Source organism: Candoia aspera, chromosome 11 (genome assembly GCF_035149785.1).
Source record: "Candoia aspera isolate rCanAsp1 chromosome 11, rCanAsp1.hap2, whole genome shotgun sequence".
Classification (NCBI taxonomy): domain Eukaryota; kingdom Metazoa; phylum Chordata; class Lepidosauria; order Squamata; family Boidae; genus Candoia; species Candoia aspera.
This window is the reverse complement of record NC_086163.1, coordinates 1,805,139-1,829,026: the sequence shown is the minus strand read 5'-3', so window position 1 is coordinate 1,829,026 and position 23,888 is coordinate 1,805,139. Positions and strand designations below refer to the sequence as shown.

Here is a 23,888-nt window from a genome sequence, read left to right as displayed (position 1 = left end):
GAATGATACTGACAAAACAAAAAGTATGCAAACCAGCAGATACAGTGTCCAAGGAAAGTGAGCAAAAAGCTGAAAACTCAAAACAACAAATTAAGCATGTAGGAGAAAGTTACATCCTTCAAGTTAGATACAAAAATAGTAACAGAGAGGTGCTTATTTCTTCCTCAGTCCACCTTAAATTTTCAATGGGAAGTAAGCCAGCAGTTAAAAGAAGATTTTAAGAGTAATCCAGAAACATGATGTTTAACAGCAAGGTCACTTTTGACCTTCTCAGCCAGCTTCTGGCAAGCAAAATCAATGGGAACCACATGATTTGCTTAACGATCATGTGGTTCGCTTAATGCCTGTGGTGATTCGCTTAACAACCACCCCAAAAAAGGTCATAAAATTGGGTCAGATTCGCTTAATTACCACTTCAGTTAGCAACTGAAATTCCAGTCCCAATTGTGGTTGTTAAGTGAGGACTATCTGTAATGGCCTGATGTACAATTTCTTCTTTTTTGGCTAATAAATTTGAGTACCCCATTTTTCTGCATATTATTGGTGAGTCTTTAGGGAAGTCAGATCAAACCACCTGATAGTCTCTTCCTAATCTAGATTTAATAAATGTTCAGAAAGTAGTTAGCTAGCTAGCTATGTGTTAAGGATTAATTTGAATTCCAGTATGAGCTTGGAGTTGGACTCAGTGGCCCCAGGGTCCCCTCCCAGCTGTAGAACTCTTTGATTCTATTCTTTGCCAAGCAATGAATTGTTTTTAGCGATTTGCCATTTTTTTTATTTGTAAGCTGCCCAGAGTCATCGTACATGAGATAGGTGGTAGAGAAATTTAATTAATCATTTAATCAATTAATGAAATGGATCTCTGTTTGTTTTTTTTAAAGGGAAGGTATGGACATATTTCTGCCTTCCACCCAGCAAATCTCTGCCCTCACACTAACACTTTCCACAAAATGGGAGTAGAATGTTGGTATTGTAAGATATTAGCACAGTACTCTTTAGTACGGTAATTTCATATTCTAGGATTTTAATCATTTAGGATGGTTTTCAGTGGTGCCAAAATGTTAGGTTTAAGGGAGAGCAACAGATGAGTGGGAGAAGGTGCTATCTAAATAACATAATGAGAGAGGCAATGTAGTACATACGAGTTTGGAATAGGATGAGAGAGGGCCAGGCTCAAGTCCACCTTTGTCTATGGAAACTCACTGAGTAACTCTGGGCAAGTTGTTCTCGGGGTTATTGCTGTGGGAGGAGTGCTTTGCATATTCCCTGGAACTCCAGTAGAAAAGGCTGTACATACATCTAGCAAATAAATAAAATTGTGGGTATCATGGTGCCCCATATACTATGTTTCTGACCGTAGCCCCAATCAAACTTGAGGGGGATTAGTTAGCTTTGGTATCTTTCAGGCAGGCATTCCAGCTTATATATTGTGCTGACTTATTGGAAGCAGGGACAAAAGTTGAAGCTTGCCTTGTTCCCTATAGCAGGAAAGGTGGACATGTTTAGATGCAGGATCATGAATGTTCTTGGATGTGACTTTTTCATTTAGAGCTAATTCCTATGGCCAAACTAGCATAAGCACAGAAAGGAAGGGGTGTTCCTCTTCATATGAATCAGGATCTGGCCCTGCAAATCTTATGAAAACAGAACTGTCTACTCCTGTCCAACCTTCATTTATTTTGGCAAGTGTAAAGGGAACAAAAATGACCTCCTTTTTTTTCCAAAAATTTCTTTCTCCATACTGTTTTTTTGTCATGTCTGGAGATCTGAGACAGTATACCTCTGTTGAGTGTGAAAAAGAAGGGAATTGAAACTTTCCTGGTAGGTAGTTTTTTCCAGTGCTTTTACTGAATTATTAGGAAATATTGAGGGTTTTCCTGCTTTGATCAGTTAAACTTGTCTGAAAGGGATGTGTGTGAAAAAGCTCATATGGCTATCTGGAAACCCCAACCCTTTCCATTCCTTGTTTCAGAGGAGACCATTATTACATATAATTAATATCAGTGATAATGAACAAGAAATGTGTCCATATCCATCTCGAGTATATGCATGTGGCAATATCATACAGTAAAATAATGTATTAGATTGGCCTTTTTCTGCTTCTTTTGGCATTTCAGTCACACTTAAATTGGCCCAGTCAGGTTCCGGGGTCCTTAAGTTATCTTGAAGGATTTTATCTTTCTGTAAATCACTCACAAATGTATGGATACAATTTCCATCATCTCCATAGATCCTAGAAAAGTTCATTAAGGCCATTGGTTCCAAGCCATTGCTTAGTGCAGGAATTTAAACTAAAGCATTCCTGATAGATGGCAATAAAGCCTCCACTTTAAAATTTGCAATAAAAAGTCCATCACAGCTCAAGGGACTGAAATATTTCCCATCTCACTGATTTTCATAAACAGCCCTTTGAAGTCATCTCCTCATACTATTCATATGGGAACTATAATTACGATATCAGTGAGGTTTGAACTGGAGATTGTCCTGTTGCAGCTGCCAAAAGAGAATAAATGGAATGGTGTTGAAGGTCTCTTCCTTGTTTCTTTTTATTTATTTTTTAATTTGCACCCTACTTTTCTGCCTATATGAACACTAAACGTGCCTTACAATAATTAAAATTCAATACGTAAAACACATGAAACATAACTGTAAAACCAATACAATTAAAATTAGAAAATAATAATATTAACATTCTTTAACAGTTAACATTCAGGAATTTTAACTCCCAGTTAAAACCTGGGAGAAAGAAGTGAGTTTCTGCTGTTTTCCTAAATATTGGGTGTGTGTGTGTGTGTGTGGCAAGGACAGCTTCCTGGGGAGAGCATTCCATAGCCTGACAGTTATACTGGAGAAGGCCCTCTCTGTGTTTCAGGGAGCCGAGCATTTGGTGGGAAAGGGGGGCATTGACAAATGACTTTCTTCTGCTTATTTCGGTAACTGGGCAAGTGAATAGGAGGAGAGGTGGTCCGTCATATTTGGGCCCTAAGCTGTTTAGAATTTGAAAGGTCAACACCAACACTTTAAATTGTGTCCAGCAGACAGCCGGCAGATAGTATAGGTCTTTCAGAACAGACGCGGTGTGATTCCTGTAGTTTGGTACCAGCTAGCAACCTGGTGTTGCATTTTGTTGTTGACAACCGACAGGAAGCTCTGGCGTGGGCTGGTCCATGAAATCACAAAGAGTTGGAAGCGACTAAACGAATAAACAACAACAACAAGCAACCTGGTTGCTGCATTTTGCATGAATCAGAATTCAAGGATACTTTTCAAGGCTAGCCTCACATAGAGTGCATTGCACTAGTTGAGACAGGAGGTAACAGCCTTGCAAATGAATATCTACAAGTCTGACCAACTCAGGAAAGGAGATAATTGGCTCAAGTTGTGAAAACACACACCTCACCACAGCCATCTACTACAGATCCAGTGACAGTTAAGGTCAAGGGACACTCTCAAACTGCAGATTTGCTCTTCTGGGAGAACGTAAACCAGAAGTGTCAAACACAGGGCCCATGGGCTGCATGCCCAGATTAAAATGTAATTGGGAAATATTTAACAAAATAAAATACAATAAAACATCAATATTTCATTTTAAAACTAAATAATAAAATTAGTCACCAGCAACCATAAAACTTCAGGCTTGGAAGGAGTCCTGCACAAGTTTGCTGTCTTAGCTTGACTGAAGCAGGGAGGATTTCTTGCCGCTGCTGCACCACATGACAGAAGTTCCCTCTCAGGTTGTGCTGCAGCAGAGCCAGGCAACTTTGCTGCTGCAGTTGAGCCAAGGCAGCGAGCTTGCACCTCTTCCCCAGGGCAGCAGGCAGGCAGCCTTACACTGCTCCGACCCTGGAGCCTCCAGCGCATGAAGGAGCACCTCTTGCCAGAACAGGTTGAATTAAATTCCCTCCTCCCTCCAAAACAGGAAGCATTAATTAATATCTTAAGTTTTGGGCTGCACAAAGTCCATGATCGTTGTTAACTTCATAAAAATTTCAGTGCTTAAATTAATAATAAATAAGTTTAGAATACATTCAGCGAAGAGGGAAAGAGTGGGGAAAAATGAAAGAGAGGGGGCGATCTTTTCTTTCTTTCTGAATTTGATATTGTAATGAAAGAAAAAGTTAAATGCTTACAAAATATTGGGAGAAAGACGGTCCCACAAGTAGCCTGGCCATATGCCATATAGGGCTTTATAGATGACAATCAATACCTTGAATCACACCCAGAAGCCTACCAGGAGCCAGAGCAGTGGAGTTATATGGGTGTAGCAAGCGATGCCAAAAGCTGCCTGGGCTGCTGCATTCTGGACCAGTTGCAGCTTCTGCCCCATATAGTGCATCTTACTCTATAATATAGAGAGTCTTATAGTAATCCAATTGGGAGATAATTAAGGTACAAGTTACCATGAGCAAGGCCTCCCGATCCAGAAATGGGTACAATTGGTGCACAAGCGGAACCTGTACAAAGGTTCCCCAGGCTACAACTGCCACCTGCTCTTTGAGCAGGAGCCGTAAGTCCAGGAGGACTCTCAAATCACACACCAACACTCACTGGGGTAGTGCATCCCCAGGCAGAGTTAAAGGTGGAAAATCTCGAACCAGGAGGCAGAAAGCCCACAAGCACTCACTCTTGCCAGGGTTAGGCCAAAGCCTGTAATCCCCCAGCTAGACCCACACAGCTCCAGAGAGTGGGAAGGGAGCTCAGCATTGCTTGGTTGGTCCAGAGTGGGAGTGTACAACTGGGAGGAACCCCAGCTTTCGTATTCTCTTCTGCTGGAGGACAGCTGGTTTCAACATTATCTACTTTTTTATAACTTAAACCCTCTATGAGTTAGGATAGTGAGCAAGCTCTGAATGGTTTAAATAAAGAAATAAATAACTTAGTAATTTAAACAAAGATGCACTATGTTTAAATCACTTGCTTGTAAGTGGTCATGTGACTTGTAGTGACATTGGAGAACAGGAGGTGGGTGTTTTTAGTAATCAGGATTGGATTTCACTCTTTGTTTTTTAGTACTGTTTTTCCGTTCTTTTTGCTGTTTCTATTGGACGTGAGGGGCATTGGAGTATTAGGTATGTTTGCCGCCTTGAGTTATCTATAAAAATAATAAAGGCGGGGTAAAACTTAAATAAATAAATAAATAAATAAATAATGTTTTATGTGTAAAAGTGGTTTGCATGAGTAAGAGAATGCAGAGAGGGAGAGAGATTTTTCCAGACCTTGTCCTGGATTTAAAAAAAAAAAATTATTGGAGTATAGTTTCTGAGACGTCTATATGCATCAACGTATGTATACAGGCACACCTCAGAGATATGGCGGGTTCGGCTCCAGACCACCAAAAGAAAGCGAATATCACAGTAAAGCAAGTCACACAAATTTTTCGTTTCCTAGTGCATATAAGTTACGTTTACACTATACTGTAGTCTGTTAAGTGTGCAGTGGCATTATGTCTAAAAGAAATGAACACACCTTAATTAAAAAATAGGTTATTGCTAAAAAATGCTAATCTTTTGGGAAAATGGCAACAGTAGACTTGCCCGATGCAGGGTTGCCACAACCTTCGATTTGTAAAAAGAGGGCAGTATCTGTGAAGTGCAATAAAGCGAGGGATGCGTGTGCTGTTATGTCTCACAGAGAGATTTGTCCAACTGGGGGATCTCCAGCATTAGGTTCGGTTAAAGCCAGAGACCCGGTTGAGGAGGGGGGAAACCGGGCGTTTCGCAGCGTTCCTTTCTAACTATGGTACTCTTCTGCAGGGCATTTTCTTGAGGTCAATCGCATTCAAGCATTGTCTGACTTTTCTCAAGGCACTCTTCCCGACCAGAAGTACAGATAGAGGAAGGGTTGAATGTCTGAGCTTTAGACTGGGCTTAAATGAGAAAAGGTTTATGATATCTTGAAGTTATTGTGTTACAGTTCAGTTTACAAGTAAGATACACATGTTTTTGTGTGGTGGTCTGCTGTCAAGCTTAATTGTCAGACAAGTAGGAGTTAACTTTTTATAATAAAACATGTTACTAAACAATAAACTCTTTGCAATTTTCCCCTTGCCAGGAAATGACCTAGAGGCCTTAGAATACATTTCTGCATCTTATATACTCTACAATCAAGAAAAATGAACCCCGAAAGCACCACTTAGTAATATTAAAAGGAAACTACCTCAGCACCGAGAAGGAAAAGTGGAAAGGCTTGCAATAAAAGGAAAAGAAAACATAAGTTATGAATAATGTGTAGTAGCGAAGACTCTAGAAAACAAATTTGCTTTTTTTCTCAGTATTAAGATGGGATTTGACTGACAGGCTCTGTCAAACCAGGAAGTTACTTTGTCTGCTGATGTTAAGGCTCAGTGGCTCTTCAAAAACAGTCATAGTCTGCATTAATGATCACTGTTGAGCAGTGATTTTGCTCTTCCTCTCCTAATACTTACTGAAGAAATTTATAACTATGGTACAACTTTTTAAATGTGAGTTTTCTTCAGTTTAAAACAATGTTAACATCAGGTGTCAGAAATGCATTGACAGGAAAACTCCAGCAGATGGCTTTTTTGTCCTGTGTGTTGCAGTTATTTCCTGGGTGCCCACTGTAGAATGCTAAGGAGGAATTAGTATTTTTAGTTACCACCGCTTGCTTTTACGATTATAATTTGTAATTGCAGCAGTGCTGCATTTGAACAGTGAATTGTACAAGTCAGCAAAACTGCTGCCATTCTCACTACTGACACCTATTACCTAGGTTTTTTTTTCAAATGCTTCCCATGAAAATTATGTGCATACCCCTCTACTACTGCTACACGTAGATGGATTTCCGAGTGAGCAGCTCATGAGAACAAATTAATTCAAAAAACCCTTGGCCAAGTACTTCCTTATGTATTGCTGCAGTGCACAAGAAAGTAAAATGGACTACAAGCGGCGCTTTTTGCTTGGCGGGTCCAAGCAAAAAGGGCAGCAACACCAGCAGTATCAAGTGCCAGAACTAGGCAAGACTCTGGGTGCCTCCTTAGCATCTTCAGCTCCAACATCTCCTCTCGTTTCCCTGGCTGCTGCTGGCAGCTGCAGTCATGCGACTCCAATCGCAGACCTCCAGCAGGGAATCTCCAAATACCTAGATGCACTCAATGTATTTTGCCGTGCAAGCACTTTCCTCACAGACCTTTTCAGCAGTGTATTCCGGAACTCGCACTATTCTAAGGCAGCTATGCAACTGAAGGACGTGCAGGAACATGTCATGGAAGCAGCAAGTCGACTCACAGCAGCAATAAAACCAGAAATCGCAAAAATGCTCATGGAACTTAGTGCTGGAGCAGCCAACTTTAAAGATCAGAATGAGTTCAGCCTACAGGACATTGAGGTGAGTTCCTCCCTTTCTTTAGGCAAGATCTGTGAAGAAGTTTTAGGGTTCCAGTCAAGGTAAACCATATCTGGTAGAAGTTAGAGACACATCTGTCTCACTTCTACTGAGGATGTTGGTAACCTGGTATTTTCTTCAGAAGGGATGGCAATTTTATTACTATGAAATGTTTAAAAAATGGATGCTGTCATATCATATATCTTCCCTAATAATCATTCAAACTACTGCTAATAAATGCATGACAGTACAGACTTTCATGGGATTATGAATAAATGGTATGTTATCTTTAGTTTGATATTGATATTTTAAGAATGAATACAATTTTTGCCTTTAATTTCCCTGGAATCTACCGATCCCTTTTCTTCTATACCAATAATCCCTGTGCACGTGCATGTGGGAAATAAAATGCAAAAATTCACCAACATGTCTGACCATTACTGCAGTGACAGTTCAAAAAATAATGGCGTTATAGTGCCCATTTATTTAGTGTAGAGTTTGGATGTTTAAAATAGTAACTGAATCAATATGTCTGAATGTGGTGCTTCTGGACATTGCCTCTAAGAAGATGACACTGATCTAACTTCAAGCTGTGAGTCCATTCGATCTTTTTTGAGGATTGGTATTCAGAAATAGGGCCCACCTGTAAGGCTTATGGCATGAACTGGATTACTGAATACCTTGTGAAGTTTCCAATTGGCATGGGTCTATTTTATGAATTTGAAATGTGGTGATAAAATATTTGTTTTGGCGTCTTGTGGAATTTGATTGTCTCTTCCATGCTGTCATCGGGGTATATGGAGTAAGAGCCATCACTATACTGATCACACAGCTTCATTGAAGTCAAGTGATAATTAGTCCTTTTGAACTCAAAAGGACTAATTATCACTTGACTTCAATGAAGCTGTGTGATCAGTATAGTGATGCACATAGTAAAGCTCAGTCCCAAAAAGGTGGAGATCCTGTGGGTTGGTCCACTGCTTTGAGGAGAGAGAGAGACTCAGCTAATTTTGGATGGTGCTGTATTTTTTTTAGCATCTTAGGCTTGCAGAGTAGCTTTTAAGAATACTCCAGAAGCTACACCTTGTGCAAAATATAACCGTGAGTATATTAATTCCTTTTTATTCATTTCATTCAGATTGCCAGGTATAAAAGAGCTTTGGTAGCTGCTTGCTTCCAGCTGTTAAATCGTTGAATATCTTGAGATACAGATGATTTAAGAAGCGTATTTTTTCAGCAGGCAGTGCTATGTCAACTTTTTTCGGCTGTTTCCACTGGACTTTGGGAATTACCCTATCTCTGAGGCTGTTTGGCAGAATTGAAATGGAGCTTCCTTTTAAACTATAGAATGAAGAAGATTGCCTAACATTTGTATTGGCTGCTTTTATGATAGGCAGTACTCACATTATTTAAATTAACTGCATTCATAATTGCTGATTTGTTTTATTTTGCTGATGAATTGTATACTGTTTTTTCCTACATTTTGTAAATGGTCCAGAATTTTTTTCTGAGGAAGGATGATAGAAAAATATATGTAAAAATAACTCAGAAGTATGAATCTTCTAAGGATGTCTGATATTGAACAGCCCAGATAGTTTTGTTCTTAATGGTGTGCTCTAGAATGACCTCCTCGGAGAATTTTTCTCAGAAGGAAGCACAGAGAACAAGTGCTCAGAAAATTTGTTAAATAACTGATTATCACTTAGGTAAGGATCATATATCTTGGTGTTGATTTTAAAATATCTACCTGTCTGTGGAGAACACCTGCTAGCCCACAATTTTGGCTGATAATTGACTGATGAAATCTAGGTGGTCCCTAGGGTGCGTGTGCAGTCACAAATTTTTTTGGCAGAAGTGGCAGCTGTCGAAGTGTTATTCTCAGTGCTGTTTGTCTGAGCCAATTTGTACATTTTATCGGAGGTTGATACAAGCTGTGTGGGGTTCCCTGTGAACTCTAGCCCAGGGAGTAATTGCTTTCAATTACATAACTTAAAAAGATGATTTGATAAAGAGCATATTGCAACAAAAATCATGTTAACTCTCAGAGGTGAGGCTAATAACTCAGAGGTGTCTGTTTTTGATGCACTGTATGCAATCAACAATCCAGGAATCCTGGACGCACCTTATCCAAGTCTCCTGTACTACATTTGTCTTCTGCTGAATGTTGACATACGTTATGTTTGGGTGTCACATTTTAGCAGGTAATCCACTCACAGAATTACAGAGTTGGAAGAGACCTCAGTATGCCTAATTCTCTGCGTGGTGCAGCACCTGCTAAAAGTTTTGGGTAGCTGGCTACCCAGCCTTTGTTTTGAGGACCTCCACTGAAGGGAGCATGTCACTTCATGAGGTAACCTATGCCATTGGTTAACAACTCTTATTGTCAGGAAGTTCCTCCTAATATCTAACCTAAATCTGTTTCCCTGCAGTTTCAACCTACCTTCAGGGCAACAGTCCACTTTCTCCTATATATGAGGGTCCTTTAAGTATATGAAGTCTGCTATCATACCTCTCTTTGGTCTTCTCTGAACTCCTACTCAGTTCCTTTAACGTCAGAGAACTTGATCTACAGAATGACTTATAAAATGCAGGTGTTAATCATATTTTCATCTTCTTTATTGCCAGAGTAACCCATTGGTTACAACTCCAGAAGTTGCCAAGTTAATTGTCTAATTTAAATCTGGGATTCTACTACACCTGATTTTTAAAATCTAATCTTGATTGGTGGGTACCAGTGTTAGCTAGCTAGTGCAAGTTAGTTGACATATGTTTACGGTTCCCCATTTACCATAGTAATATCTCCCATAGGTTAAATGCAGCCCTGAGAAGACCATCAGATATGATACCATGAGAGAAGTCCAAAAAAGGAAGCATTTTAGTTCCAACATTATTTTATCTATATATTAACACAGGGGTAGATTGGACAATCAAGACTTCCAGTGTCCTAAATTAGCTGGCAGACTAACTTTATGCAACAGTGCAGTACTTCTTAGTCTGTTATAGAGATGGGAAAAATGTTTTGAGCTTTAGCTTCTTCTTGTAGGAAAGACCATCAATTATAGCAAGCCCAGAGTGATGGTGTTTGCCAAAAGGCTTTTGAATCATAAAAGGCAAATATATGGCAATGCCATAGACCAAATTCTTTAAGAAGAATTTGCCTTGACTGATTGATTCAAAGTTTTGTACTGTATGGCTGCCCATCTTAGAACACAACTCTGGGCAGCTTACAGCAGCAGTAAGAGCAAGAAACAATAAAAACAAAAACCCAGTGCCTTAGCCATTCTCTTTGAATGCCTCCAAGAAAACCTCCCACAGTGTAATGGATACCTATCCCAAACACTCAGACTCACAAGAGGTTACTTAAATGAAATCTGATTTATTAGGGAATTTAGGACAGTTACAGAGAAAGCTGAGAATGACTAAAAGCGCGCCAAATACAAACTAAAAACCCTCGGCTCCAAACGTGATCCCTCCCCCCTACCAGCCATAGCAACCACCCCCCTCCCAGGTGCTGGTAACCGTTTTCCACACATCCTGGGAAAGCACCCTTGAATACATGAGATAACCCAAATACATTCCAACCCAGCAGCCAACAGATAAGAGCTCCCTGAAGAGGAATCTTCCTCCCTTCTAAGAGCAAACACGTATCAGGCTAATGACATGCGAAACGTTACGATGTACCAAGCACATTGAAACGGTGAACATGACACACAGGCTCCCATCTCACCCTATCTCAGTGCTTGGGGGAAGACCCAACTGTTTACGGCCTTCCAGAAGGCTAAGAGGGTAGGGGCCCTCCAGATCCTTGGGGGAAGCATGTTCTACAGGACAGGGTCCACTGCGGAAAAGGCACACTTCCTAAGTCCCACTAGATGGCAACATTTAAGGGAAGGAAAATGCAGCATGCCCACTCTATCTAACCTGGTGGGACAGGCAGATACTCTCAGGAAGATAATAATCTGGCCCCATGCCATGTAGGGCTTAAAAGGTGATAACCAGCACCATGAATTGCACCTGGAAAGAAACTGGGAGCCAATGCAGCTTGCACAATATGGGCAAACCAAGAGGTGCCCAACACTACGCACGCCTCCACATTTAGGACCAGTTGTAACTTCTTGGCTGTCTTCAAGGGCAGCCCCATGTAAAGCACATTGCAGTAATCCAACCAGGAAGTAACCAGGGCATGAGTGACTGAGCAAGGTCTCCCTGTCTAGGAATGGGTGCAATTGGTCCAAAGACCCCCCTAGCCATGGCTGCCACCTGCTCCTCAATCAGGAGCCACAAGGACCCCCAAACTGCATGCCAACTCTGGGAAATTGAGGATCAAAGATGACACATCACCAGACCCTGGGCAGCCAAAAACCCAAAGCCACTCTGCCTTGCTAGAGCTGAGTCATCCAGACCCTCACAATCTCCAGGCATTGGGCCAGCAGCTCAACAGCATCCCTGACCCGCTTGGGTAGAGATGTATAACCGAGTGTCATCAGCACATTGATGATACTGCACCCAGTACCATTGAATGACATCACCCAGTGGTTTCTTGTAGATGTTAAAGATGGATGGTGACAGAACCAAGCCCTGAGGCACACCATGCTGCAGGGGCCTAGAGCTCAACCTCTCCCCTGACACTGACTGGAACTGGCCATGGAGAAAAGAGAACCACTATAAAATAGTGCCTCCCATTCCCAGTCCCCAGAGCTGGTCGAGTAGGATACCATGCTCAATGGTACTGAAAGCTGCTGAGAGATCCAGGAGAGCCAGGACAGTTACACCACCTCCATCCTAAGCCCTCCAGGGGTCATCCACAAGTGCAACCAATGTCATCTCAGTACTGTATCCTGGCCTGAACCCAGACTGAAAAGGGTCCAGATAATTTACTTCATCCAGGGCCTTCTGCAGCTGTGTGCCAACTACCCTTTCAACAACCTTCTCTAAAAAAGGAAGGTTAGAGATTGGATAAAAGTTATCAAACCCTGCTGGGTCTAAGGATGGCCTCCTTCAAGACAGGTGGTAACACCCCTTCCCTCAAAGAGGCAGTTAACCACCACTTGGACCCAACTACATGGCACTTTTGGGAGGCCTAGACCAGCCTGGAGGGACATGGGTCCAGAACTCACATGGCCGAGCTGCAAGGACCCTGTCCAATTCCTCAGGATCACCTGGCTCAAGCTCCTCCCTGATAACAAGTTCAGATGTATCTCAGTCACTTCCAAAGGACCTGCCCAGCTGGAGTCCAACTCCAAACAAAGTTGAATGACTTTCTCTAACAGATGTTGAGAATATTCCTCACACCAGTCTGCAAGAGTTCCCCAGTCCCTCCTTACCCAGCAGGACCTGGTCACCTGAAACAGGACCACCTGGCAGCAGTCTGCTGGTACAATAAGAGCAGAGGAGTAGGTTTGCTTTGTCACCTTTATTGTCCCAACGTAAGTCCTAATAAAGGCTTTACCTGTACTTGGTCGGCCTCTTTGTTTTTCCCCAGGGATGCTCTTGGCATCTGTTGTGTTGCTTCATCTTTTGGAGCTCCTTGGTAAATCATGGCGCTCTACAAAATTTGCAGCCATAGAGAGTCTGCATAGGTGCAATCTAGTCCAAGGCTTCTGTCACATTCTCATTCCAAGCTACAGCAAGAGCCTCGGCTGAACTGTGCGCCAGAGCTTCAGGAAGAAAACCAAGCTCTCTCTGAAACCGCATGGGGTCCGTCAGTCACCTGGGGTACGGCTGATCGAACAGGCCCTGCCTCCCTACAGTTAGGAGCAGCTCAACGCAAGGGACTAACGTTAACATTCCCGAACTCCAGATCGGAACACCACTGCACCAAGACAGAAACCAGACCCAGTGTGTGACCCCTCCCCCCTGTGTGAATCAGGCCCTGAATATTGGTGACCCTCAAAATTTTTCAGTGTAGGTGACATTATGTCCATTCCTCTTGGGAAAAGACGTACTTTCCATTTTAGGCAGATAGTAAGAGCCTGACAATACACCCCTTTGTTCTATGCTGAGGCCTTTGATTTTTTTCCTACCCAAAGGAAGGTCATGTGTATTTTCCTTGTTTTAACCCATCTCAATTAATTTTTGCATATTTTTTCAGCTTGTCAATAACTTCCTGATAGCATCCTCTTTGCTGTCCCCCCAAATGTGTATCATCTGCAAATCTGCAAATCAAATTCCTGTCTCTGCTGTTCAAAATATTTATAATTTATAAATATCACAGAGCTTCCACTCAACACTTGCCACTAGGTTAACCCCCACACACCAACCATAGATTTGCTTGATGCAGTCGTTCAACCAGCAATTTCTTCCTTCTAATGGTAGTGGAGTCCACAGCCACAGTTTGCCATCTTCTGTATGAGTTTCTCAGGGGAAATTTTGTCAGAAGGTTTGCTTAAGTCAAAGTACCTGTGTCCACCTTATTTCCTTGCCATTCATCTCATTCTCTCCCCCTGCTTTTTTTTTTTTTTTTTACTAATAGACCAAGTAGATCTTTTTTTGGCAAGTTCAAATGCAACTGTTACTTTTAGTATGGTAAAATTTTGTATTGTGACTTAGTGAGTCTGCCAAGTGGCCTTACAGGAATGGGGTTAGTGATGAGTTATTCAGGCCCTGAGCTTTATCTGGATCTTGCTGGTATGTTTTGTGTTGATGCTATGCTTTGTTATCATCTTATTCTGGCATGGTCAGAATATTTTATTCTTACATCAACTTTACTTTATGAGTTCAAATTAATAGTAAAAGATCTAGTTTTGCTTTTCTGCTATGGATTCTAATTCAATTGATATCTATTTGTGGAGAAAGCAGGAAGAATACAAATAGGTTATCTTGAGGATATGATTAAAAAATAATGTTGCAAGGAGTTTTTGAAGGATCCAATCTTTGTAAAGCAAGGATCAATCTTTTCTTGCAAAAGGGCTTGTTGAACAGCAAGATTGTGGTGTTCCAGGTTAGTGCTGTCTCTTTATATATATTATATTGCCAGTGGCTTTCTTCACATCCCTTCTTTAAGCCATGTGTTGTTTCATGAGTCCTCTCCATTTTTGTAAGAGATCCCTGGTAAAATATTTCATGTTCTAAATTTGCAAAACTGTCCTGGGTGACTGGTAGGTAAAGGTAAAGGTTTCCCTTGACGTAAAGTCCAGTCGAATCCGACTCTAGGGGGCGGTGCTCATCTCCGTTTCAAAGCCTTGGAGCCGGCGTTGTCATAGACACTTCCGGGTCATGTGGCCAGTATGACTCACGGAACGCCGTTACCTTCCCGCCGAAGCGGTACCAATTAATCTACTCACATTTGCATGTTTTCGAACTGCTTGGTGTGCAGAAGCTGGGACGAGCAACGGGAGCTCACCCCGCCGCGCGGTTTCGAACCGCCGACCTTCCGATCGACAGCTCAGCGGTTTAACCCGCAGCGCCACCGCGTCCCCACCGCGACTGGTACTGTTAGCTAAATCTTCTGCATTCTTGTTCTCTATATCCATCACAACAGTTTGCCTCAGGCATTTCTGTACTAAGTAAAAATGACAGGTGTTCCTTTATTTTTGTTGCATAGTGCTGATACCACATGCTACCTTGCCATCTGCATTGGGGCATACCTAGTCAGACATGCTTCTTTCTTTTAGCATAACGCTAAATATACACACAAGATTTCTAAACTGGGGTGTGTAAATATATATGTCTCCCTTTATTATAGATAGCCTTGATTGTTTCTTTTTTAAAAAAAACCAACTTTATTGACTTCGAAAATAAGGAAAATTACATATAAAACATTAAATATAATAATTGACAAAAATGGAAAACTACAACAATCAAAGGAAAACACTAAGCAGAAACACTGAGAAAAGAGGAAACATCACATAAACATTAAAAATACACCATTATAAAAGTAAAAAAGAGAGAACAAGAAAAATAAAAACAAAAGTGCAAATGGTGATGATTTGGGCACAGAGACAGTCTTTTAAGATAAGAAAACTCAATCTTCCTGCCTCTCAATCTGCAACAGTATAAGAATTTTGCTATTTTAAATGTATATAGAGTTGTACTGAAATGTTGTAGATGTGTTGACAACCTGCTCTATAGTCACAACTTGTTTCTGGTTGGCATAATCCAAAGAATGGAGCTGCCAACCTCTTTGTGTTATCGTGTGCTCGTTAGTCTGATATTTTTGAAGTAAGAATGGAAGTAAATAGATTAAATACATTATCTTAAGTTAAGTGAATTGGATTCAAAACTAATACTCCTGTTTCTTAAGAAGTTTTGTAAAAACACTAACTGGTGCAAGTCATTTCTTGCATCTTAGCTGAATACTTAAAATAATGAAACTTCATAGAGAAGTCAGTCAGCATACCTAAATGGTTAGGTTTAAATTTCGTATGAAGAAAGGAAATGATTGAATTGTAATGGAATGTTAGAGGAGACTAGATTAAACAGACAGGGAGGAGTGAGCCCCAACCACAAACAGTTCTACTTAGTAGATTTAGGTTCTGCCATTTCTGATCAATTCTTGTTGATACATAGATCTGTTGAAGGAAAAAAAGGTTAAGATGGCCGTTATGTGCTTCTGTTTTGTGAAAAGCTTATGCTTACCATTCTCTCTTTATCATAAAATCGTCAAAATACTGGCATCAGTTAATTTGGTAAAAATGCATTTCAGTGGAATTCCTTCCCTAACATACTCCTTTCCAGATTCCATTGGCAGTGATGATGATGCTGTAGTAAATTTATTTATTCGGTCAATGAGTACAATCAGGAAATACAATAATAGACTACAAACTAACAAAATATATCACATAACAATACAGCATTCACTCTGCTATTACTGTATTAATATATTTGTTACCTTATGGGGTGAGCCTAAAACATTAGAAATTATATGGTAAGAACTTATAAAATAAAAGTAAAAATATATATCCCCTGACAATTTATCAATTAAAATATTTCAAATTTAAAAGTACTTTTTAAAATAGGGAGTTATTTCTTTGTCTGGATTTGTCTTATTTTCATTGCAGCAACACAGAATTTGGCAACTGTACACGTAATGTAAGGTTTTAAATCCTGAAGTAGATAGTTGATGCTGTTCATTCAATCGCATCTGATTCTCAGTGATTCTGAGGACCAGCTCTCTCCACTTTTTCCAGTCTTGTATGGCTTCTTTTAGTTGTTTTAATACTGGTATCGATTTTGATGGTGTCTAGCTACTGTGTTTTTTGGTGGCCTCGTTCCTTTTACTGCTGACCATTCTGAGCATAACTGCCTTTTCCAGCGAGTTCGATCACCATGACATGGTCAAAATAAGTAAGGCGGAGTTTTGTGATTTTGCCCACCAGCGATATGTCTGGTTTTATATGCTCCAATATTAGCTTATTTGTCACCTTTGCTGACCAAGGAATGGGCAGGAGCCTTCTCCAACACCACAGCTGGAATGAGTTGATTTTCCTCCTGTCTAGTTTTTTCATGGTCCAACTTTCGCAACCATAGGTAGCTATGGGAAACACAATAGTGTGGGCTAATCTGCATTTAGTTGCCAGGCTGACATCCTTGCTTTTCTGTACTTGATTCATGCTCATCATTGCAGTGTGATTCAAACGCTCTATTTCTGGACTGCATTCGCTGCTGTGATTGATCAGCAAACCTAGGAAAGTGAATTCTTGCACACATTCGATCTCTTCATCATCAATTGTTATTTTGACATTTCCATTCCTTGCAGTGGTCATGAGCTTGGTCTTTTTGATATTTAGAAAAAGGCCAAATTCCTCGCTTTATTCTTTAATCCTTTTGATCAGATGTTTCAGGCCTTCTTTGGTTTCTGAGAGGAGAGTTCTGGCATCCTGCTGCTGGATTTGCCCCAGGCGTGTCATTAATACCTTGACTATTCACTGTAAGTCCTTGCTCTTCCCCAGTAGCTTGTTGGGTACCTTCTGGCCTGGGGGACCTACCATTGGGCACCATATTGGATTCATTTGAGAGCCTTTCCATAAAATTTTCTTGGCAAGGCTTTTACAAGGTAGGTTGCCAGGTCTTACCTCAACCCTCCCCATTTATCCAGGCTTGGGACTGGCATGCAAATGAACGGCTGGGTTCCATTGGCAATAGTACCTTGTATAAAATACAAGTTTTTAGATGCCTCTTTGGTTAGTACAACTGCATGGCAGAAATAGTAACTGAAATTATTTCTGCATATTTAAAAAGACATCTATAGTAGGATTGTCATCTGAAACTTTATTGGAACACCTGAATGTTATTTAAATTTGCATGTGAATAAAATACTGAAGGTTGGACCAGATGACCTGTGAGGTAATTACAACTATATGAGTCTATGAAAAAGCATATTTATTCTAATAAACAGTTTCTGAGCTATAGCTATTAAAAAGTTGTTGTGACAACTTTTTAGTGTATCAAAAGGACTTTAATTGAAGACTAATAAAAGCCCTGTTATCAGTAAGTTTTCCACAGATTGATTGATTTGATTTAGGCACTGCCCAATTCCAAATCAACTCTGGGTGGCTCACAGTGTAAGAACACATAAAAATATACAATCTAAATAGAAAATATTAAATAAGGTGGTGAATCCTTGAGTGTGGTTTTAAAATTGGAGGAAGAAACATCAATAACCTGCACTATGCTGATGACACTACCCTGATAGCCAAAAATGCAAAGGATCTGCGAGCCCCACTACTAAAAGTTAAAGAGCACAGTGAAAAAATGTGTTTGCATAGAGAGCCTTATCAGGCACAGGTATCTGGGTTCCATGTCTAGAAGTTTTGGGTCATTTTCCTTAGTAAATAAACAGGTATAATGTTTTTGACTCATGTGTTTAATTAGGTTCTCTTAGTTTTACGACTTGTATAGAGAAAACATCAAATTTTAGGTCATATTTATGCAGAAATATTGAAAATTCAAAAGGGTTCACAAACTTTTAAGCACTGCTGTATTTCAACAGACAGGCTTGTTATTTCCAGAAGCACATTTGAGGATGTGACAGGCTATCATCTGCTTAGCATTCAAACAAGAAGAGCAAGAAAGATTTACTAACCTATGCTCCCCAGAAAAATGGGACCTTCAAGTTGTTTTGGACTTGAAGCTTTTGAGTAGGTTCATCAGACACCAGACAAAATGGAGCCTCTGGGATCCATAGGGGAGGTCATTTCCTAGCATCAATAGACTGTGTGATGCCTGTCTTCACTCCATCAGATAAGCACCTCACATTTCTCAGCTTCACCTGGGGAAAGGACTGGTTTGCTGGTTTCAGTTCATGGCTTTCCCGTGAAAAGGTTCCCATGAAGTCTTAGCCCCAAGAGCCTTCACCAAGATTCCTTTTTAGTCTTTAAACTGCTTTTTTTATTGGTCTAGGAAACTAATCAGATCTAGGAAAAATAATCCCATTATTTCTTTTTCCACCTTTTGGGAAATGAAGCAGTCAGCAAGGTCCAAGTTTTTTGCACCTTGTAATCTTGGCTGAGTTGGTTTTTCAGCAGCTAAGAAGTTTACCTTGATTACTGGGTGTCTCCCACCTGAAATCCCTGCAGTGAAATCCAGGAAGGAATTTTCCAGATGATCTCCTGTCTTGGCAATTTATAGAATACCCTCACAATTATATCTTAGTTATTTCCTCTCATTTATGCTTACCAAAATGCTCTTGACTGGAATCTTATGCTCAAATTCTTGGTTTTCAATAAATTGCATTCTTTCTTCAGGCACAGTGTCACTCCTCCCCCATCCCTATTGCCTAGCCTATTGAATAAATTACAATATTTAATCCTTGCATTCCATTCAGAACTTTCATCTACTGGGCTTCATTAGTGCCTACTAAATCATGTTTCCTTCCTGCATTAATACTTTTATTTCTACCTGTTATTTCCCTGTATCTGTGTAGATCTATAAAGATGTATTCCTTGGGTCATAGCATGACCTAGTCCTTCCTGTATTTACATGCTAATTTGGGTGATCCTCCACATCCTCCATATCCTGCCAGTTGGCAGTAATTGGCACTTCACTGTTTTCCAGGCTCTCTTCTCCCTCACCTCCCCAATTTAAAGCCCCCCAAATCAGCCTTGCATGTCAGCTTCCATAGTCCTTATTTGCTGTTCTTGTGGTATGCTGCCATCTTTGCCAGGAGCCTGTTATTTCAGAATCATGCCTCATTATCAAACGTCCAAATTATTCCCGTGGGTACCATCTACATAGCAGTTGTTTACTGCAAGTGTTCCTCTGTCTCTGCTTGGGTCTGGGGGTGGAGAAAGACCTTAGTTGTGCACCCGAGAGCTTACTCACTCTCCTGTCTAGGGCCTCATGGCCTCTTGCAGTGTTCAGGCTGGGGACGGCTGTCAGCCCCATGAGACAGATCAGGCCATGTAATCAACTCCACAGGAAGGCTACAACTACTTTTATTGAAATTGGCTGTAATACCTGTCATGGCCTCAGAGCAAGGCTCCAAGATGCGGGCAGATCAGGTCCCACCAGGTGCTGCACCCACTGATTTAGCAGCCACTGAATCCAATGCTGACACCCTCTCAGGCCCCTCCTCAGCCAGCACTGATCCTTCTTTAGCCCACATGGGTACCAAGGAGCAGGGCAAACCCCCCGGACAAGCCTTCTTGAGGTCTTCAGAAGCCTTGCCTCAAATGCTCTGCTCCTTCCATAGTGTGTGTTTTCCTGCCCAGCTCCTCTGCAAGCCTTGCCTGCATCGTGCCCTCACTTTTCCTGCCAACTGCGTGGACATTTTCTCCCTTCACTGAAGCCAGGACATGAAAATAGCAGAATCTTGCAAGTCTGATGGTGCCTCCTTCGTATAATTCAGTGACTTAGAGAGGTGTCTGCCTGAGTCGCTTCCAAATGTTATCTTGTAGTTCTGGACTTAAAAAACGTTTCAGCCCCTTTTGCCTAGGTAACAGTTCCTACATACCTCTGTCAAGGTAATCTTCCTTACTGTCCACACTGCCAGTGTTGTTTGTTCCCAGAGGGATCAGTAGGAAGAGATACTTGTTAGTAGGCTTAAGTCTTTGAAGCCTTTCTGTCACATTCCAGATATGTGCCCCAGGAAGGCTGGAACACTTTTCTCGGTAGGCTATCTAGCAGACAGATTGTAACTTCAGTCTCATCGTAGCACCCAGTGCTTCCTCCTTTTCGAGACGGAGGCAGGAGTCCTTCACTTGGCAGAGCTGTAGAGTCCTTTTCCACAGACCTGGCAACTGCTCCTTATCCAGAGCTTCAGAAAATCCTGAATGGTGAATCATAGATTTGAAAGTGACCTAAGAGGTCATGAAGTCCAACCCCCTGCACATGGCAGGATTCTCTGTACCATCCCTGATAGATGACTATCCAGTCTCTGAAAACATCCAGTAAAAGGGAAGAAACCACTCCGTGCAGTAACCTGTGTCAGCTCTTACTGTCAAGAAGTTCTTCCTAATATCTAATCTGTATCTACATCCTTAGTTTCATCCCATAAATTCTGGTCTTATTCTCAAGTCCAGATCCTCCACAATTTGGCAGCCCTTCATGTATTTGAAGACAGTTATCATGTCCCTCTAAACCTCCTCTTCTGCAAGCTAAACATACTTAGGACTTACAGGACTTGTCTTCTAGTCCTTTCGACATGGTAGCCCTTCTCTGGACTTGGTCCAGTTAATCAGTGTCCTTTTTAAATTGGGGTATGCAGAACTGAACACAATACTCTGTGAGATCTGACTAAGACAGAGCAGAGCAAGATAATTAATGGAATGAGGTTTTAGGGGGTCTTCTTCTTTGTGTCACATTCCTCCATCTCTCCTTCCCTTCTCTTTAGATTTCTTCTAACTTCTGGGGGCTTTTGGGGGGACTATATGTCCCTCATAAGAACTTACTGTGCCAAATCAAGAATTCTCCATCTCCTCAGATAAACTGGAGATTGGATAGTTTTGCCTCTAGCCCCTTCACTTTCTCTTCCAGTAGGTCATCCAGTGCAGAGAAGTAATAAGATTGCCTTGAAGAAGGCATGCAAGGGTGATTCTGTAAATGTCAGCTTAGTCCTGAAAGGGAGGAGACGGTGAGAAAGAAGCTCAAGATTGCCCTGCCATGATTCTCTTAGGTATAAGAGGCGGGCTTTCAAGGTTCTGTTGTTATACCTTGCAGCAATAAAATACACTTCTAATAGTCTAGTAATGGAGTCTATTTCCTGACATGGCCTACCCCAGCGGGCTGACACTCGGCATGCACTTGCAGCATGGAACGTTCTTGTTTTCAGGAAAAGAAACATGGTTTGTCCCCTGCAGGTCATGAAAGCAATTCTCTACAACTCCGCTTTCCTTTGATGAGCAACGAACAGTAACATTAACTTCCCTGCTCTCCCTTTGTTTGCTTGGCAATTACAGTGCAGATTGTGGTGTTTAATAACTGAATTGATAGGACTTAGACAATGCCAGTATATGTTTTCTTAAATTGACAAACTACAACCCCCGCAAGGCTTCAATAAATACACACTGCAGTTTAACATTCCATGTTAGATCACATTCATACACGTGTTTATTCAGCAATAAATTCCATTATATTCAATGTGTTTATTTCTAGTTAAATGTGTATAGCTTTGCTGTCACAACCTGAAGTTTTAATACTGTAAACAGTGGCCTTTCAGTATAGTGGGGACATGCTTCTATTAATTTCAAAATTATATTAAAAAAATAGTAAAAATTTCTCTCAAGTTGAGCTTGATTTCAGGTGATTTTGTGAACAGTGTCTCCTTTGCGTGGAAGTGAGTGTGCCTACACTGGTTAATACTTGGGTGAAAGATCACTAAGAAATTCCAGGACTGAGGGCCAGGGGGAAAAATCAAAGAGGAGGCAATCAGACATTTTGCACATGAAGGTCTAGTTTGGCTACTTCCAAATAATTGCACAAAATCCCCTGTTCCTGACCTAATGGTGGTCTATTTTTTCATTTTCACAGGTACTTGGACGCTGCTTTTTGACCGTGATGCAGGTTCATTTTCAGTTTCTATCCCAGGCTTTGCAGAAAGTCCAGCCAGTGGCTCAGTCATGCTTCACTGAGGCTGCAGCCCAGGAAAGAAAAAATTCTAGCATGAGTGAGACATCCAGCGCAAGCCCCACGACTGAACTAGATGAAGCAGTGCGGTCATGGAAGGGAGCAACAGAGGTAAGAATGCGTGGAGACCTCAGCAATTCTGAATTCAGGTTTCTGTCTCTAATTGGGTTATGGAAGATTGTTGCCTTTCCCTTCATCTGTCACAGAACTGATCTTGACCGTCTTTGTGACAGCTAGGTTTCCACGTGCAGAGAAATTCTCTGTGGTCATGTTCAGAAGACATGTTTAATTGGGTCAAAGAGTTTAGTGAGCTGTACAACAGGAAAGCTGACCCAGCCAATCAAACTTAAAGGGCCTACTTTTAGCCCCCAATGGCCCCAGTAACTCTCTTTGGTCAGCTGAGTGGATAAAACAGCTGACCAGAGGGATAACGGACGCTTCTATTTTTGCAACAGAGACAGAATCCTAGAAGACTCTATTGATACTTTATTTCTGTGGACATGAAGCCTTTGGAGAGAAACGGGCAGGCCACGTCACCCTGACCATGCATTGGCTTTCAATACTGTTGACCACAGTATCCTTCTGAGCCGGCTCCGTGGGCTGAGGATGGGGGGCACCATTTTACAGTAGTTCTGTTCCTTTCTCCAGGGCCAGTTTCAGACAGTGCTGGTTGAGTGGGTAGATTGTTCCCTAGACCCCTCCAGGGTTCTTCTCTCTCTCCCCTCCTATTCAACCTCTATATGAAATAACTGAATGAGGTCATTGCCCTGGTTTGGGGTATGATACCATTAGTATGCTGATGATACCCAATTATATCTTTTGACTCTGGGCCATCTGAGTGAGACTACCAAGGTTCTGTCCCAGTGCCTGGAGGCTGTGTGGATGAGGAGGAACCGTCTCCTATTCAGTTCTACAAAGAACTAGTGGTTGTGGGTGTTTCGGCCACTCAGATCTAGGGTTCTTTTATCTTTAACCTTGAATTGGGTAAACTTCTCCGTTCAAGAGTGGTGCTCACAGTTCCTGCTGTGGTCAGGAAGGTATTTGCACAGCTCCATCTGTTGTGCCAGTTGTGGTTTTTCCTGGATCAGGAGGCCCTTCAGACAGTAACTCATGCCCTGGTCACCTCGCGGCTTAACTACTGCAATACGTTTTACATGAGGCTGCCTTTGAAGACCACCTTGAAGCCTCAGCTAGTCCAGAATGCAGCGGCATAGGCAGTGATGGGCATGTCTCAACATGCTCATGTAATACCACCGTTTTGCAAGCTGCACTGGTTGCCAATTTGCTTCTGGGTATGATTCGTGGTGATGGTCATTACCTATAAAGCCCTATATGTTTTATAGGAGAGTAGTGGCTTTCTCCTTGCAACCCTGCCATGCACGCCACTGTTGTTCAGCATTCTTTTGATGGTGGTCTCATGAACACTGACATTCGCCAATGCAAGAGAGGTCTTTAGTTCCCTAGATGTTATCCTGGGGTTCTTGGAGACTTCCCAGAGTATTACATGCCTTGCTCTTCGTGCGATCTTGGTTGGTTGACCACTC

General features: G+C 41.5%; 1 protein-coding gene across 1 annotated transcript in view; it reads left to right on the top strand.

The window, feature by feature from the left end:
- Nucleotides 1-23,888, top strand: part of GARRE1 (granule associated Rac and RHOG effector 1) — a 107,556-nt gene that overhangs the window by 40,378 nt on the left and 43,290 nt on the right. The window contains exons 2-3 of the mRNA XM_063313018.1: nt 6,052-7,344; nt 22,249-22,455. Coding sequence (XP_063169088.1) covers nt 6,862-7,344; nt 22,249-22,455 — 690 coding nt within the window. The 5' untranslated portion in view covers nt 6,052-6,861. The remainder of the gene's footprint in view (nt 1-6,051; nt 7,345-22,248; nt 22,456-23,888) is intronic.